Raw genomic sequence first — 17,670 nt, 5'->3', positions numbered from 1 at the left:
ACTCGCAATAATGGCACAGTACTATAAGGATACAATGACAGGGAAGCAGGTGGCATGACAAAGGAAAAGTACTTTCTTACTTCATCTACTTCCTGACAATCAGTTATAAATATAGTAGATACTTTAAATAATAATGTTGGAAGGTGGGACTCTTGAAAAACAACAATCCCACTGCCATCGAATTGATTCTGACACATAGTGACCTTATAGGACAGAGTAGTACTGCCCCATAGGGCTTCCAAGACTGTAAATCTTTATGGAAGCAGACTGCCTTCTCTTTCTCCTATGGAATGATTGGTGGGTTCAAACCACCAACCTTTTGGTTAGCAGCCCAATGCTTTAACTACTGTACCACCTGAGTCTCTAAAAAGGCCATCATTAAACACAAAATAAACAGCATCTACCTTTTCTGTTAGTTTTGTTTGAAACTGGAGTAGCATTATCTTTAAGGTGAAAGTGGCGATCTTTGTTCTCAACCCAGTTGAGCTCCTGCTATTTAGATGACTTTTAGCAATTCAACTGGTCTTCTTGCTTCTTTTGGTAAAATAGGGATGATAGTATTGGTTCTATCACTTATCAGGGTGCTCTAAGAATTAACTGAAAATCCATTCTTTCCTACAAACATGTTCTGAGAGTCTACTATATGCCAGGTACTGATGTGAGGTACAACAGTGAATAAAACAAAACAAATTTCTACATGGAGCTTACATGCCAGTGGAGGAAGACTTAGAAAAAATAAAGCAGGAAAAAACAATAGATATGAGTTAAAGCTGGAAGGAGTATTATGCTACTTAAGGCCTCTCTGGGGGCTCCCCAACAGAAGGCACAGCAGGGGGAAAGGCCCTGATGTTAGAGGTACTTGGCATGTGTGAGGAACAGCTAGATCTGTGTGGCTAGAACAGAGCTGAGCTGAAGATTGGCAATGAAATCCAAGAGGTGGGGCTGAAAGGTGCAGATAATTTAAGCAAGAATTTTGGCTCTCCTAAGAAAGGAGATGAGAAGTCTTTGAGGATTTTGACACAAACTGACTTTATGTTTTAACAGAATCAGTCTGGCTGTGGCATGGAGAACAGAAGAGATTACAGGGGGTCAAGACTGGTAGGAGTGAGACAAGTTCCGTGGCAAATGCAATAATCCAGACAAGATACAGTTGCTTAGACTAGGGTGATAGTAGTTGAAGCGGTTCTTGGTCAATGTCTGGGCATAGTCTGAAGGTAAGGCCAACTGTGTTTGAGTATGTTGTAATACACAAACATATTCAAATACTATTTATACAATATGAAGCATGAGAAGAAACAAGGATAACCATAAGGTTTCAGGCCACAGCAAATTTAACAAGAGTTAATGTAAGTGAGCTTTCTTTAGAATTCACAGAACATTATGTAAGGTGATATTAACTAGTTGATTCTGTGTCAGAGGACAAATATTCAACAGATCAAAATCTCAATCCACTCCACCATGAAGTATTTCAAGATGTGTCAAATTTAATTCTGCACAAATCATTAGTCAGAGGTCTGTTTACACAATGGAAGTTTTCCATCAGAAAAGGTTTTATTATAAGAAACAATGACATCAGGTAAAAATGAAAAAATTGTGCAATTATGGCAAAATGTTTAAAAATCTCTACACATTTGCCCCCATAGACTACAGTACTTACTACATACCTGAGCACTGAACATTGAATGCCATTTTAAACTGCTTTATGGAGGGAATCTGATTCCTCGCAGACTACATCCACTTTGTCTCATGCACCAATGAAATAAACTTGATGCTTCACTTTGTAAGATAACAGACAACAAAAATGGAAAATAAAGAATATAATTTCAACTTTCCTACAACATAACAAGTCCAGTTTTCAATGTGTAAAAAATACATAGGAAAGTGCTACATACATTCCTCAAATGTCAAAATAATGTTAAAGTGAGACTGGCATATATTAGACTTACATTTTAATTCTGTAGTACCCATTGTGCCTTTTACTAATGTTCTCATCATCCTATACAAACGTACCTTAAATATCTAAACATAAACCCACACACTAATCTTAGTTTTCTAGGACCTCTTCAGAAACTATTTTGAAAGTGGCAAAACGTCCCAGCTATATAATTCAAACAAATAGTTCTTCATACAAAATTCAGTATATATTCTACTCCCATAGCAAATCTTAAACCTAGGCTTTAACACACTAGACTTAGATTATACCCTCAATATAAACTACTATAACAAAAGGATCAATTGTGCAGATCACAGAATAAATCTACTGGAGAATTAACTAACCACAGTATATTATACTCCTCTGTGTCATACGGCACATTGACATTGCTAACTCAATGTTCTATGTCATGTTTTCAAGTAATGTATTTTCCTAAATAAATACAGAAGATTGTCAAAAAGCGGCAGGAAATCTTAGATATTCAATGAAGCTTTCAAAATTAAATTATATGAACACCTCTAATCTTGTTTTTTCTTTCCCTCAGCAACACTAAAGAATGCATCAAAAAACTCAGAGAAATAGACCCAAAACAACATGAATATAAGGAATACAGTGTAAGATCAAAACAACTGGATAGGAAAAAATATATATATATTGGTTGATAAAGTTTATGAAGAGATTATAAACACTATCAAGGCCAACAAAAAGAAATTACATATCTAGCTTTCTAAGACTTGATTTTAAATGTTAATTCTATACATTACGGTCCACTTTAGATTCTGCTTCAGAAAACTCTCCCTACTTGTAGAGGTCGATGACAAGCAGTTTGGAAAGTTTCTGAAAAACGAGGTATGTGATGCAAAGAGGCAATGTTTTAAATTTGTTTCACAGTATCACATTACAATTTGTGCAAGATTTTTAAATGCAAACCAAGCCAGTTTGCTTTCTTTACAAGAATAAAACTGTTCTTGTTAAGGACAGACTCTGGGCTACACATATATACTTTAGCAATTATTCTAAACATAGTAAAAAATAAGTGACTGTTTCAAATATCTGTGGTAGGTCTTATAAATGAGTTGGTTTGGCCTTCATGTTAATGTTCCTAGCTGATAATTAGAAATTCATCAGTTAAATGTGAAAAATGACTTAGAACCTACACTGTTATGGTTCTGTTCACTTACACTTTCTTTTCTCAATCGCCTTCAGCTAGAACAACGGAAAAATATTTATCACTGTTAAATGTAAAAATGCAAAAAAAAAAAAAGGTTTTAATCACTATATATAACTTCAAAAGCAACTAAATTAGACCACTGCAGGAATTTTACAATTCCAGAAAACAGAATTTATAAAGTAGGTGTATAACTTCACATTATACTCTGTGTGGAAGAGGAGTAAGTTTTCTTACAGGTAGGGGATGGAAAAGGAATTCAGGCAACAAAATGGCCCATGTTAGTGCAAACTAAGCAGAATTCTCTCATTATTCTAAGACTGAGTCCAGTTAGAACAATAACTGGCCATATCTTGCTAACATATAAGTAGAGAATCTTGTGAAATACAAGAGTTCAACAAGTTAAGTACTATGACCATGAAACTAACATTCCAATTTGAAAGATAAGTATAGGCTCAAACAATTTAAATCTATCTAGCTACACACATGAATTAACTTACACTAGCACCAGCCACCTGTGAATTTGAGCCCTTTTTGGGTTAAAAAAAAAAAAGGATAGTGTCAGCACTTGAAAAAGTTAGACAGAAAACTGCTAGTTTACCATATATTACCTTAACTTAAAAGTTACGTATGAAATATGTTATCAGTCAAGACTAAAAGCTTTTTCTGAAACTGATTTGTTTTTCCTTCAATTTGCTCTAATAACAGAACACATTTAAATCTTAGTACACTTGAAAGAGTACACAAATATATATATATATATATATGTGTGTGTGTATATATATATATATATATATATATATACACACACATACATATATATAAATATTAAGAATGAGGATCTAAGTTAGTGCTCCTCTGTGTTGGAGGTCACAGCTAAAGTCAAGTCCTAGTGATATTGCCTCAGATCATTACCCGTATTTAAAATTAAAAGTCACGTCAAACTAGTTTGGATGTCTCTACCGATTAATACCCTAGCTGCTCTTATAGGAGTGCATAGTTATCTTGGTTCATCTGTAGTCTCAGTGATTATCACAAAATTCTAGAATGATATGATTACTTTTATACCAGAAGAAAAAAAAAAAAATGCTGATAATTGCACTTTGTTACCTTTGCCTTACTAAAAATGAAAACATTACAAAGATGAAAACAAACCCCTCCCTACAGTGTAATCTTTAAGAGCACCCATCCCCATGTACAAAACTCTCTTGGCGTTCTTAAATACTGACAGCATTTTGTATCTCTGTAAGACAAGTTTCCTCAAGTATGAGATGCCAGTGAACTCACTCTGGCCTGCATTAAAGTACTTTTTGAAGACACTGAGGATAGAGTTTAGCAACAGCACATTCAAAATGCCGGCCAAGGTCCCAGAGCCGATCTGGGGTCTCATAAACTTTCATCCATTGGTCAGAGATGTCATCATATTGGTAAAGGGAATTTTTCCTGCTGGTTCTGAAGACATGTTCTTCAACAGTCACTTGAGTAGCTCGAACAAACAAATGGAGTTTGTTTTGGAAAAGTACCAGTTTAAGGTATGGATTTATGGACTGATCGCATGGAAAGTCCTTCTTACGAGTCCACTTATTTAGCTCAATATCATAGGCCTCTACAGTAAACATACGTTGATGATTTCCACAGGTTCCAGCTATGTAGTAGATAGAGTCCTTGTATACAGCTGCTAAGCCCTGGATTCTAGGCACAGTCATGGGAGTTAAAAAACCCCAGTAGTCTTTTTGAGGCTCATAGAAGAGGAAAAATTCCCCTAAAAGAAGAAAATAAAGAAAACAAAAGTATACACATTTTAATCTTTTTTGGTTCTACACTGAATTCTAATCACTGAAACTAAACACCATAATTTTCTAAGTATTTCACCTTCTAAGCAGTTCTTTTATCATCTCCAGAAATACATTAATATGAGGTTATAAAACACCTTAGAACTTTTTCATTCCAGGACACAATGAATTATGTAGTATTATATAGTCAGTCTAAATGGGGCTATTCATTATGGGGAGGAGTAATGGGATACTTAGGCTCAATGGCAAAAAAATTATTAAGAGCTTGGCTCCATTTGTTCTATCCAATTATGAGGTAGAGAAAATCTAGTTTAAGTCAACTAAAAAAAAATTAGTAATTACCCAGTAAGACCAATATATTCCTTTATCATCATATATATAGTGTGTATGGGTGTATCTATCCCTTCATCATAAATAAGCCACTATAAATTTGTACGCCAATTATTGGAATAGAAGATAGTATATGGAATTTCCCATATATGTGAATATGGGTCACTTTTACAGTTTTCACACTACTTTAGTGCTGCTACAGTGCAAAGACAAATATTCAAGACAACATGTCTTATATTAAGATAGGAAACACACATGGTTTATGAGTTTGACTTTGAGTTAGTTTCTATTCTACTTTGAAAATAAAGGGGTGTTCTTAGTCCAACTGCCCACATGAAAATGTCTGAAAAAATTAATCCAGTAATGATTGACCAGTTTTGCTAATTACGATACTTATGTACAGTACTTGTTATAAAAATCTGAACCCTTAATGACCAGATTAAATGGTACTGACTATTCACAGACAGTACAACATCAGCTTCCAACTATTCATTTGAGGATCATTAAGTAAATCATCATAACTAGGCAAATAAGCTTTGATTAAAATAAGAAATAACTGTTTTTATTAAACTTCCCCTTAAGTCTTTTCTGAGCTAGGTTTACTCTTACAAATTCAACTGCCTACTTAATAATGATACTTTAACTTCAATTTTATTTAAAATAGTTTGTTAAAACACCAGTTTTTATTTGCACACCACTTGCCCTTATTAGAACTTGTCATAAGATTCTTGACAAGAAGAATGAAAACTTTCTAAAGGAGATGGTGCAAATGGTTAGCTCAACTGCTAACCAGAAGGTTGCACGTTCAAGAACATCCAGAGGCACCTAGAAAGAAAGGCCTGTCAATCTATTTCTGAAAAATCAGCCATTGAAACCCTATGGAATACAGTTCTACTCTGACACACATAGAGTCATGTGAGTCAAAATCAACTTAATGGCAGCTGGTTTTTGGTTTCAAGTGTACTATCCCACGTTAACTTTTCTATAAAAGGAAGAATGTCACAAAAATCTTGATTTTTAAAATCCAAAGTATTCTTTAATAAATTAAAACCAACGATGACTGAGAAAAAACTCAGAACCTCATATTCCTATTATATAAAATATAACCTCAGATTACACAATGTTCATTCCAGCCCTGAAATTCTATATTTCATTGTTATTTTGCTTTAGTATTTATATTAACATACAGCCTTTACTTTTCAGTTGGGAGTTTTAAAATTGATTCTACCTCTGTCTATTAACAGCACATACTGGATAGGTTACACACTCATTCTAACATTCCATTTTTTGGCAAAATGAACTAACACAAATTATGCCCATTTCTCTAAGTAAAGTAAGGCACTAGAAGGTTCTGTGCCTTCTAAAAAATTAATTTTATTTTGAACTTTAACAGGCTCAGGCATTTGTAGGAAATTTTAGGTGAAAAGACTAGAGCAAAGAACTTAAATTTTGTATGTGATATGAGCTAAATCAGTGTCAATTTCAAGTAAGCTGTCCCTTTTTCCTTGTTTTATTAAAATAGTAGTATGAGAAAAATATTCATATATAACCAATTAACAAATGCAGATGAGGAATAAGGATTTGGTATTATCTACAATGCATTCATCATTCAAGGAACAAAAATATTAACAAACCAAACACTGTAAAAACATGAGCTATCATAAATCAGAACCTTACAAGAAACACTGCATAGTTCTCCATAACTCTTTCCACTTCCACTGCATCATCTTTACCAGAACTGGTAAAACTTTCATAGTTAAAAACACACACATACTAAGTACATTAGATAATCCTTCTTACCTTACAGTGGTTAAAAAAAAAAAAAAAAAAAAGATAACATCTCAACGTTTTCAATGTAAAACTTCAAAATAATGTATTATGGAAGGCAATGTAAGCTACAGTGGAATTAAAACCGGAAGACTGCAATTTCAACTCTTTGTAATGAAGTTTCATAACCTTTATGATCATAAGGCTTATTCAAAATGCCTTGGCAAGTGAATAGTATAAATTTAATACTTTGATATTTTTCTTTTGAACTAATCCAGTAAGTTCCATAAGAGGAATTGCTCTTATGGATTGCTGCAACCTCTCTTGATTATGTATTACTGAAGAAGAAAAAAGTCACGTGCTTACTTTGCTTTCAACATTTAAAATCTTAAAAAGTGCTCTCGAGTAGTAGTCTCCAAAAATGCTCAACTATTATTTTTTAAAGAATGTTTTCAAAAAAAATTTATTCCACATGACAAGAAGGTAAGAACATTAATAACTGACAGGATCATTTTAGTTACTTTAAAATACCTACCCCTTTAACTCTCGGAAGGAAGGTTGGGCAATCCTACTTCCATAGTGATACTGCCTCGGAAACCCAAGGAGGGGTCGCTATGAGTCGGGGCCGACTCGACGGCAAACAACAACAACAACAACAACCCCTTTAACTCAAAAGCTAATCTTTTTTCATAGGTCCTTTAAAGAACAGAACTGTTACAACAAGTAGTTTATAAGGAAGTGAGAGGTACGCCTTGATTAACAGAAGCAAACACCTGTTTTAGGATCATTACCTAAACCATACTGGATGTGTCACCCTTCCATGAAGAACTAAATCGCTTGGACACCTACCCTGTAAAACATAGATCTTTTCTTTGTATTCCACAGCATTATGAAACTCCATTGCAACAGGCATTGCGCAGACAGTCCTCCAACAATTCTCTCTGCTGTCATAGCACTCCACCGATTTTAGTGAGTTTCTCCCATCACCTTCATAAACACGACCTCCAATCGCATACATTTTACCACAGCAATACACCAGTTTGCAGCCTATTCTGGCCCTAAGCAAGGATGGTTTGGATATCCATCTATTGGTAGTATGATCATACATCCAGAAATCATTTTCTGCCTTATGGTCTATGGAGACCTCACTGCTACTTGGCCTGTACCCTCCAGCAATGTAAATGTCATTATCTGGTGACACAAGAATCCCAACTTCTCTCAGGTCATTTGGTGGTTTGCATAGTTTAAACACTCTTCCTGTGGCTATATCTAGACAAGGCACTGTTTGCTTCTTTCCTGAGTGTTTGTGGGCAGCATCAAAACAGATGATCATTTCAGAAGCAGTCATTCCAAGCCTCTGGGTACAGCCATTGGTACTGGATGGTCCCTTTTCCACATAGCTTTTGGCGATCGCCTGTGCAAACTGAGGTGGAATTGTCTCTATAAAGGAATCTTCCATTAGAGGAAAACGTATGCATTTGGCAAAAATTTCTGGAAGGTGCACTTCTCTTTCATTCTGTTCATGTTCAAACCACCTTATAATGCTTTCATAAACATGTTCTTCTCGGTCTACATTTAAGTCATCACTGTCTAGTATGCTTATGAGTTGGTCTTTAGTCAACTCAAGAAACTCCTGTTCTTTGGTGACACATAGAAACTTTTTACGAATGTACTCTTTTGATCGATCTCTGAGTTCTTGATGACCATAATGATCAGCAAAGATGAAAACTCCAATAGAATTTTGTGGCTCCAAATGACTGATCATATATTTAGCACACCGGTCTTGGATGGAAGCAATCTGGAAGATACTAGCTGCAGTGAACAAGGCTTGAACATTGGCCTCTGTCAGAATAACTCTGGAGGTGTAGGCATAGTTCAACACTAAATCCATCGATTCAGCTTCAACACCAACTATCCGAACTTCTTTCTGAGTGCTCTCTGTAAGGCCGCTAGTGAACATGGATCTAAGAAGGAAAGAGTAGTTAATATTCTATGTGTGCTACAAATAAAATTTATCGTGGCAAATTTTTAAAAGTATAAAGTTACCACATAGATAACCTTTTGAAACAGAATGAAAATTTCCTAATATGATGTTTCCTGATATTCTGAAGAGGGATAAAAATTGATAATCTAGCAGAAAGATTTAGTCTGGCTTATCTCAAAAAACCTATTCTCAGCACCAGTCAGCACCCTTTGTGCCAACTCTAAGAAAAAGAGAGTATACCTAATTAAAGCAAACTAAAAGGTGACACAGTATATTCCAAGGCAACTTATTTTCCTTGGCACTCCTATCCAGGCTTCTGGTAAAGTTGCCTTAGAGATACAAAATCTTAAATCATCAAGCCAGTCAGAAAATTTATACCTCTAGGACATCAATGTGACACATTACCACACAAAGAGACTGTCTACTAGAACTGTTCATGTCCCAGTGAAAATTTTTAGTCATTTGTGCCCAGAATATACCTTTAAAAAGTTAATCTTAAAAAAGCAGGATGCTCTAAAAACTGCCTATTTTCTACCTACTCTTTTTCAAAAGTATTATCTTTTGAATGGTTCCTTAATCATTATAAAGAACATAAAGAACATTTACCCTTGAACAGTTTAAAAACCTTTGTTTAAAAAGATAAACCTAATTTTCTCAAAATTACCATACTTTGTATCTAGACACAACAAAAAGATTATATTAGAGTTATAATGCTCCTTCTAAATAGAGTATAAAAGCTAGCTAATTCTTTGGGGATAATGATTTGTAAAATCCTAAAATTCTTCCTTCGAGACCAAACTTTTTTATAAACAATGAACGTCTCAGTGTGTTTATAGTACTTTTTTGGCTAAAGCATTAAGTATTCAAAAGGCTGGCTCTTTATATTCTATTGATCATATACAAATGCCATTTGCCTTCTCCTGCCCCCTTCCTTTAATGCTTCTCTCTAGGCAGCTTTAAAAATTAAATATAAAAATCAAATTAAAACAATTTTAAAAGCCGTTTGAGGAAAGGGCTGTGTGCTATTTATGGTTGTTTTCAAGGTCCAGGATGTTTAACAAATGTTTGTGGAAGAAATTAACCTATTAGTGATAAGGTTGATAACTCAGCTCTAGATCCCTTCCATGTTATTTGTAAGTTCTATGTTATGAATCAGAATTGACTCAATGACAACAGGTTTTGTTCTGTTTGTTTTTTTAATGTTATGAAAAACATTCTTAAATAGGAAGATTTCTATTTAGTTCTCAAGCCTCCATCAAGCATTTGTTGTTGTTGTTGTTGTTGTTATGTGCCATCGAGTCAGCCCCGACTCATAGCGACCCCTCCTTGGGTTTCCGAGGCAGTATCACTACGGAAGTAGGATTGCCCAACCTTCCTTCCGAGGAGTCCATCAAGCATATGAAATTAATTTTAAAATGCAGTGTAAGAAATACTAGAGGTATACAGGGCACAAGGCCTCAGCTTGCTGCCTGAATTAACCATCTTTGAGTCCTATTTTTACTTATGCAATGTAAGTTTTAAGTTTATTATCACATAGGCCTTTTTGCTTACTAAAACTGCATGTTCCTATGTATAACCTGGTTTTCAATTCAGGTGCTGAAAGGCTACCAATTAAAAAGAAAAATGAAGTCCTTCATTAGGGAGCAATTAACTCTCAAAGGAGAACATTATTATCACATATCCCTTTATCATGGGAACGACTACTGACATGAATAGGCTGGTCATACAAAGGAGCCATTTGACATTTGATAAATTCTCAAATAGATGATTTCTATTTGTTCTGATAGATTATGTATGTAAACTCTATATAAAGTAGGAGCACCTCCTCACAAAAAATATTGAGCAACAGCAAGTTTATAATAATCACACAAATTTTAATCCTGGTAAGTCACTGAGTTCCCAAAAGTTTCATGCCAGATTTCCAGCTATTTTAATTCATACACTAGTGATGCAAGACTTTGAAATTATTAAGTAATGACTTTCTACATCCCACAAAAGGAGCAGCACTGGTGCCAAGAAAGTTATTCTACAGAAATACCTCTAGCAAGAAATGAGAACCTAATCTGTAAGTTTCTTTCCAAATATCTTCATTTGAATTCATGTATCTTTTGCTCAAAAAGTTTTCCACGCATTTTCAAGAAAATCTATTGTAGTATACTTCTTTCAAAGCAATTAGTCTAAGTCTTCAAAACAAATTTTAATTATGACATTTATATACTTCAGAGTACAAAATTTCAATAAAATGTAGACATTTTCACTTGGTAGTTTCAATTGTTTTTTCTTACTACTCAAATTTATATATACAAAAAGCTTTTGAAAGGCAACTGTAAAAAGTACCTACTCTTGTTCCTTAGTCATATAGTGACTAAGACCCCTGGCTCCAGAATCAAATCCTGCCTTTGCTACTTCCTAGTGATTTAGGCAAATCACTTAACCTCCCTGAGCATTAGTTTCTTCATATATAAAACCAGGAAAACAACTGTGCAGACAGGATTATAAAGACTATGTAAGGCAATACATGTAAAGCACGTGTGACATATATGTAAACACATAAATGATCTAACCATACCTAAATGAAAACTGGGATAGTGAAATATCCCCAGGAGTTTCCATCGCCAGGCCAAACTTCTTACCTTCTGGGTATGTGCGTTTCATGTTTTTTCTTTCCAGCTCCTGTCATGTGATGGATAATACTTAGTAGTCCAGTGACCTACCCTAGGCAAGTCTAAGTGGTTACATCACAAGTATCAAACTGAAGTGACTATATTTAACCCAGTATTCTGAGAAACAGGAACCAGAAACTACTATCTGGAACACTACACTACTATGTGCCCTATAAAAGTAAGCACCTTCAAAACGAAAAAGTACATTTAGAGTGTGTTTGGGAAGATGATTTTACTATCATTCATGTACTCCTTTTTTACTGAAATGCTTAAAAAAGTGAGCACTGGAAATAAAGGGAGATAAACTCAACAGGAAATTGCTTTTATCACTTATCTTAGAGTATGAAATTATTTTTTAGACTCAGGTTTTAAAATTTCACTCTTCAAAGTTTTATGATTCACAAATATTAACATAAATGAAAATGAGAACCTAGCTTAAAAATACTTCGGAACATCTTGGAAATAATCCCTAGTCTGGGGTCTAAGGTACACAGAGATGACAGTTTCTTTCACTGCTTTTACCACCATTGCATTAAAACAATCTAATGTAGTGCCTAAGGCATTTGACTGCCAACCACAAGGCTGGAGGTTCAAACCACCAGCCACTCCTTGGAAAGAAGGTGGGGCAATCTACTTCCATAGTGAAACCACCTCGGAAACCCAAGGAGGGGTCGCCATGAGTCCAGAGACTCCACAGCAGTGCGTTTGGCTTTTTTGGTTTACTGCTTGGTTATTTGTTTTTAAAGGAACAGACGTTCATATTTTGAATGTCAAAAGAGTTACATGAACTAACGAAATATGCGTCATGAATAAACTTTTAGAATTCTAGATTAAAATTCTAATAAAGCTTTTAATGATGAAAATACTCTATCTGCACTGTGCAATACGGCAGCCACTAGCATTTGAAATGTGGCTAGTGTGCCTGAAGAACTGAGTTTTTAATTTTAGGTCATTTAAATAGCCACATGTGACTAATGGCTGCCCTAGTGGGCAGCACAGTTCTAGATTTATCTACCTAAAACAAACACACACAAACAGACTAACTCAAAAAACAACCACGTATATTTTAGAGGAATGCTTTTAGGTCAAAATCAAGGGCTGTGTTAATAAGGTAAGAAGTATTATCTAGCCTTCAGGAAACAAACTCATTTGTTTCATTCCATTGCCGCATCAGTATAATAATCAAGTGGACAATACAGAGTGGGAAAGGGAGCTCAGTGTAGATATCAGTAGAAGTTTCTATCATCATCATACCTGAAGTAGGGGCTGATTGCAGCAAGAACGTTTCTATGGCAAGAAAATGTTTTCCCGTGATCCACTTCCACTACAATGTCTGTCAACTGTCCTTCATCGTACATTGTTTTGAGTTGCTTAAGAATACTGCAAGCATGGAAGGGGTCCATGGCATCGTTGGCTGTGTCTGAAGATGGAATCCCATTCGGTGTTGGGGAAGACTTACTTAAATCTAGGAGGAGAAAAATCGTACAACCTCAAGAAGTTCCGAGCCAATTACGGCGTCGCAGGGTTTTTTTTTTTTTTTTTTTTTTGCTTTCTTGCTTGCTTGTTTGCTTGCGTTTTTCCCCCCTTATAAGAAATATATATATATATATATATATATATATATATATATACACACACACACACACACACACACACGCACAGATATCACCTCATATAGGACCACGAGTTAGGATCTGAGAGAGAAAGAGCAGAGAGTGAGCTGCCAAACAATTTCAAAGGCCACGCTGCTCCTCCGGGAGCCCAGCGAGCACGACGCCCCGCGCTCGCCGAGGGACCGTGCGGGCAGGAGAGGCGAGGCGTCTGTGATGACTCCGCCGAGAGCTGGGATGTCCCATTAGAAAGCGGAGGGCAGGAGCCTCACAAGGGAAGCTCGAAGGACTGCGGCCACCGGTTCCCCTTCAACCGCCTTCCGAACGGGTCGGAACGGCGGCGGGTACCCAGCCTCCCATCCTTACCCGTCCGGACCGCCCACCGCCCTCCGCACCATCCATCCTCCCACGCTCACTGCCCGCTCCATCTCTCCATCCTTTTCTCCGCCAGCCCTCATCGTCGCCGCTACCTTCTCAGCTCACAATCTATGTCTGGCCCCCGACCCACTTTCCCCCAAACCTCTTCAGCCACCACACGACCCACCTGCCGACGCGGCCATTTCTCAACGTGCCCCCGGCTCCAGCTATTTAAAGAGGAAATGTCATTTCGCTTCCCTCTCTCCCGGGTTCCGGCTCTTCTAAGCCACCACTAGCCAATGGGGTGGACCCTGTGGCCGACTCCTCCCCCAACCTCTGAATTCCCGGCGCCGATTGGCCAAGACGCGCGCGTTTGGGCCTCGGGAAATGTAGTTTTACTGCCCCCGCTTCCGCGTGGTCCGGCTTCGGAGGAGGCCCAAGCCAGGGATTCCTATTGGCGGGTTCGGGAGACGGTGGAGACCAGGGAGCTTGCCAGCCTGTGGCCGTAGGGCATGCGGTGCCTGCCGGGATAAGTAGTCTTCTGACTGAAGAGAGCTGTCATTCTGAGAGGCAGGAGTAGGGAAAGCCTAAAGTGCAAATTTCCTTTATGTTTCTGTCCTGGACCAAGCTCTTTTCTTTTCTTTCTTCTTTTTTTTTTTTTTTTAAAAAGAACTTGTTCTTCATTTCCTAAACCTCCTGCCATGTCCAGCTTTCGATATGAGACCAGGCTCTGCCTAAGGGCTGTGAAACCAGAAAAATTTGGAAATGGGCAAGAGCGCTGTTGTCCAAAAATGAGAAAGAAATCTGACACTCTATGCTGAAGAAAAATATCCAGAGGCCCAAAGGCAAGTCATCTCAGATGAGTCACCTGTGACACGCACTTGAAATAGCATCCCCTTGGACGATGCTTCGGTTTCCACAGATTAGTTTGGTCTGGTTACAGCGGCTGTTGAAGATCTTTAACTCCCACTCATGCCTTGCTTTCCTCGCCCACTCAGAAAACACCTGTTCACATTTAAAAGCTCGTGAGCATTATAGAGGTATTCGAGATGCCTTTTTGCTGCTGGGAAATAGAAGGGTTAATATACTAAGTGGTCTGGGATTTCCTTTGAAAACAATATGGGAGAGTGCACTGAGCCTGGAGCCAAGGGGAATTCCTGGAGCCCTGCTTCTTTACTTACTGTATATGGTACCTTAGATAAGACTCTTCAACTCTTGAGCACTTAGGTCCCTCACCTGTAATATAAGAATAATTCCTATTCTATCCACCTCAGAGGCTGCAAAACTTTGAAAAAATGCAGAAATATTACTGTTGACATGCCTTCATTTACTCATGTTATGTAGAAAATCTAATAGAGTGCCTGGAATATTATAGATACTTAAAACTTTTAAAATAAATGTAAACAAATGAGCTCACATTAGGAACACCATTTCTAGACCTTTGAAAGATAAAGTATTGTTTGTGAATGAGAAGGAATTTTTAGTAGAGAAATAATTAGCTACCCCATGCATCTAAGAATTCTAATAATGAAACAATCTAAAAACTGAACTTCTCTGACAAAGGAGTTAAAGGATCTTGGATTTTAACTTGATAAAGAGAGAGGGAGAGAGGGAGAAAAAAATGAATGAATGAATTCATTAATTAATGATAGAAAATAACCTGTTCTGTAAGTCTGCTGAAAAATCCCATGTAGGTTGACAGGACTGACATTTCCTCAGGTCTGATGTGTATAGACATCAAAAAGTATGATCTTATAGCTCTGTTGTATGCAGGACTGCTGTGACTTGGAGTCAACTCAACAGCACCTAACAAGAAGAAGCTCCTCTCTATGAAAGCCCTGACTGCACGGTCCTGCGTGGATGAAATTGATTTAACTTTTGTTATTCATAACTTTCCTTTTTTTTAATTAACCTAATTTTCTTGCTTTCTAATTTATGAAAATAGTGGGGTTTTCACTTACCATGTTGATGGTATTAAGGAAAAAATGGCATCAGTCCTATGGTTACCAAATTTAGCAAATTAAAATAAAGGACATGCAACATTTGACACAGTTAAACTAAAATATGATTCATTGTTTACCTGAAATTTAATTTAATTGAGCATTCTGTGTTTGGCAACCTTATCAAACCTGTTAAAATAGGGATTTTTTTGTTGGCGTTTCATTTTTGTTTCATAACAAAATTTCATAATTTGTGACTTAAGAAATTTGGGCCTGAAAACCACTTTGTTTCTTCATGTAATTCAATCTCCCTGAATTAACAAAAATCTTGGCAATATTGTTTGATTAATTAAAACAAAGTTTTTTGATTCCTTGACTCACAAAATTTCTAATTGAGAAGACCACAAAAAATGAAATCCAATGTAAATAGGAAAAAATAATGGTGATTTAAAATTACAAGGTTGCCATTTACCTGGGACGTGACTAGACTCCATTCTATATATAGGGCAAATGGTATTACATTGGAAAGATTTCATCATATTATAAAGTCATTTAAAACCAAAAAAAAAAGAATAAGTAGGAAGATCTCAAAATTGAGCCAATAGTCACACAACTATTTGTTCTTGATGACCTTTAGGATACAAGGGTGTTCTGTTTCAGTTTTGATATGAAATAGCCGAAGGCCATAGCTTTGTTTTCAAATAGCTCTAATTTGAAATTTAATCAGAACCTGCTAATAACCTGGTGCCAGTCTGGAAAGGCAGCAGCAACAAAAGTAAACCAATTTTCATTTTAATGTGTTAAGTACTATATTAGCCTTCAAAGCAATTTTCCCAAATAGTTGTAAATATTATTTTTGTAATATTTTAAAAGTAAAATCCAGTGAGGATGAAAATTGAAAAAGCAAGTCAAAATATTTGAAGGACTTATATTTATATTTAGTTCAGATTAGACAATTATAGCTTTACAGTTTTAACATTTATTACCTAGGAACCAAACATAGAGAGGATTGCTGTAATCATGGTTGTTTGAGAATAAAAAAGCCTTTACATTTAAATTCTAGCAAATATGAAGAATTATGACAGCAGCAAATTTGGAAAATGAGAAAACTGACTCAAGTTGCCTCGTTTTTTTCTACTTACACCTTTAAGAGAATGACCTTTAGCACTTATCAGCTGTGCCCAGACTACTGTCGATAATAACACCACACAACACAAAAATGATGGCAAGTCTGATGCAGAAGATGTAGAAAAAAATAGAACTTCACTTCTGGAAATCAATTCTGCAGTTTTCCAATTTCCTTGTTCAGTAATGGTTAAGGCTGTTGAAATTGATGAGAACAATATAAAATAAAAGTAAAGAGAGAATACCTGCAACTCTTATCTTTTAGCAAATGACATCCTTATATATTTATCCTTCTCAGGCTACAGCTACCTTGTTGATACTCTCAGTGTGACATTTTTCCTTACTGGAGACTTTTGTGTTGGCTAGATTCATGCTCAAAAGGAAGCGATGAAAATATAATATTAAATACTGATTGTCTTTTTTTTATTTCTCAAATCTAATATATTGTATATTATGTTGTTTCTTTCAAATACAAAATTTAAAATGTATTTATTAATTTTTGATCTGGGTGAATGATTACAGAGTAAATTGATTTTCCATTCAACAGTTCATATACATTTTATTTCCTGGCATTGACTGCAATACCTACAGTGTAACAGCTCTCTTCTCACTTCCTCCCTGTGGTTACTGTTTCCCTTTGCTCTTTTTTCCTAGTCATTCCTGTCTTCTGAGCTTTGTCCTGCCCTTTTGATTTCTTATGTTTGGTTGTTCTAAGGAGTGTATACTTCTTTGGTGTTATTGTTCACCTCAGAGGCCTAGCTGACCCATGGGAGTGAGTTCAGTGACTAAGGGCCATAGAGAACAGTAAGCTTAGTCTTTTTTATGATTTTGAGATTAGGTCCATAGTTTTCTCTCACTCTATCCAGGATCTCCTATGGTGGTCCCTTTCAGAATGGCTGGTAACTATAGGCAGCCACTATCTAGTTCTGGTCTCAGGGTCACAAAGGCAGGGGTTCACATGGTCCACTAGTCCCTTGAACTAATTGTTTTCATGTGTCTG

At 36.3% G+C, this 17,670-nt stretch overlaps 1 protein-coding gene across 1 annotated transcript; it reads right to left on the bottom strand.

The window, feature by feature from the left end:
- Nucleotides 1-4,399: 4,399 nt before the first annotated feature.
- KBTBD8 (kelch repeat and BTB domain containing 8) lies at nucleotides 4,400-13,808 on the bottom strand. The gene is made up of 4 exons (XM_007946051.1): nucleotides 13,793-13,808; nucleotides 12,893-13,103; nucleotides 7,841-8,955; nucleotides 4,400-4,863 (listed from the first exon to the last, which is right to left on the bottom strand). The coding sequence occupies exons 1-4, from the start codon at nucleotides 13,806-13,808 to the stop codon at nucleotides 4,400-4,402; spliced, it is 1,806 nt and encodes a 601-aa protein (XP_007944242.1).
- Nucleotides 13,809-17,670: the final 3,862 nt, after the last annotated feature.

The sequence above is a fragment of the Orycteropus afer genome, unplaced genomic scaffold (assembly GCF_000298275.1).
Source record: "Orycteropus afer afer isolate SDZICR_OR568_19922 unplaced genomic scaffold, OryAfe1.0 scaffold00149, whole genome shotgun sequence".
Classification (NCBI taxonomy): Eukaryota; Metazoa; Chordata; class Mammalia; order Tubulidentata; family Orycteropodidae; genus Orycteropus; species Orycteropus afer.
The sequence above is the reverse complement of the archived record's forward strand: the minus strand, read 5'-3'. Positions and strand labels throughout refer to the sequence as shown.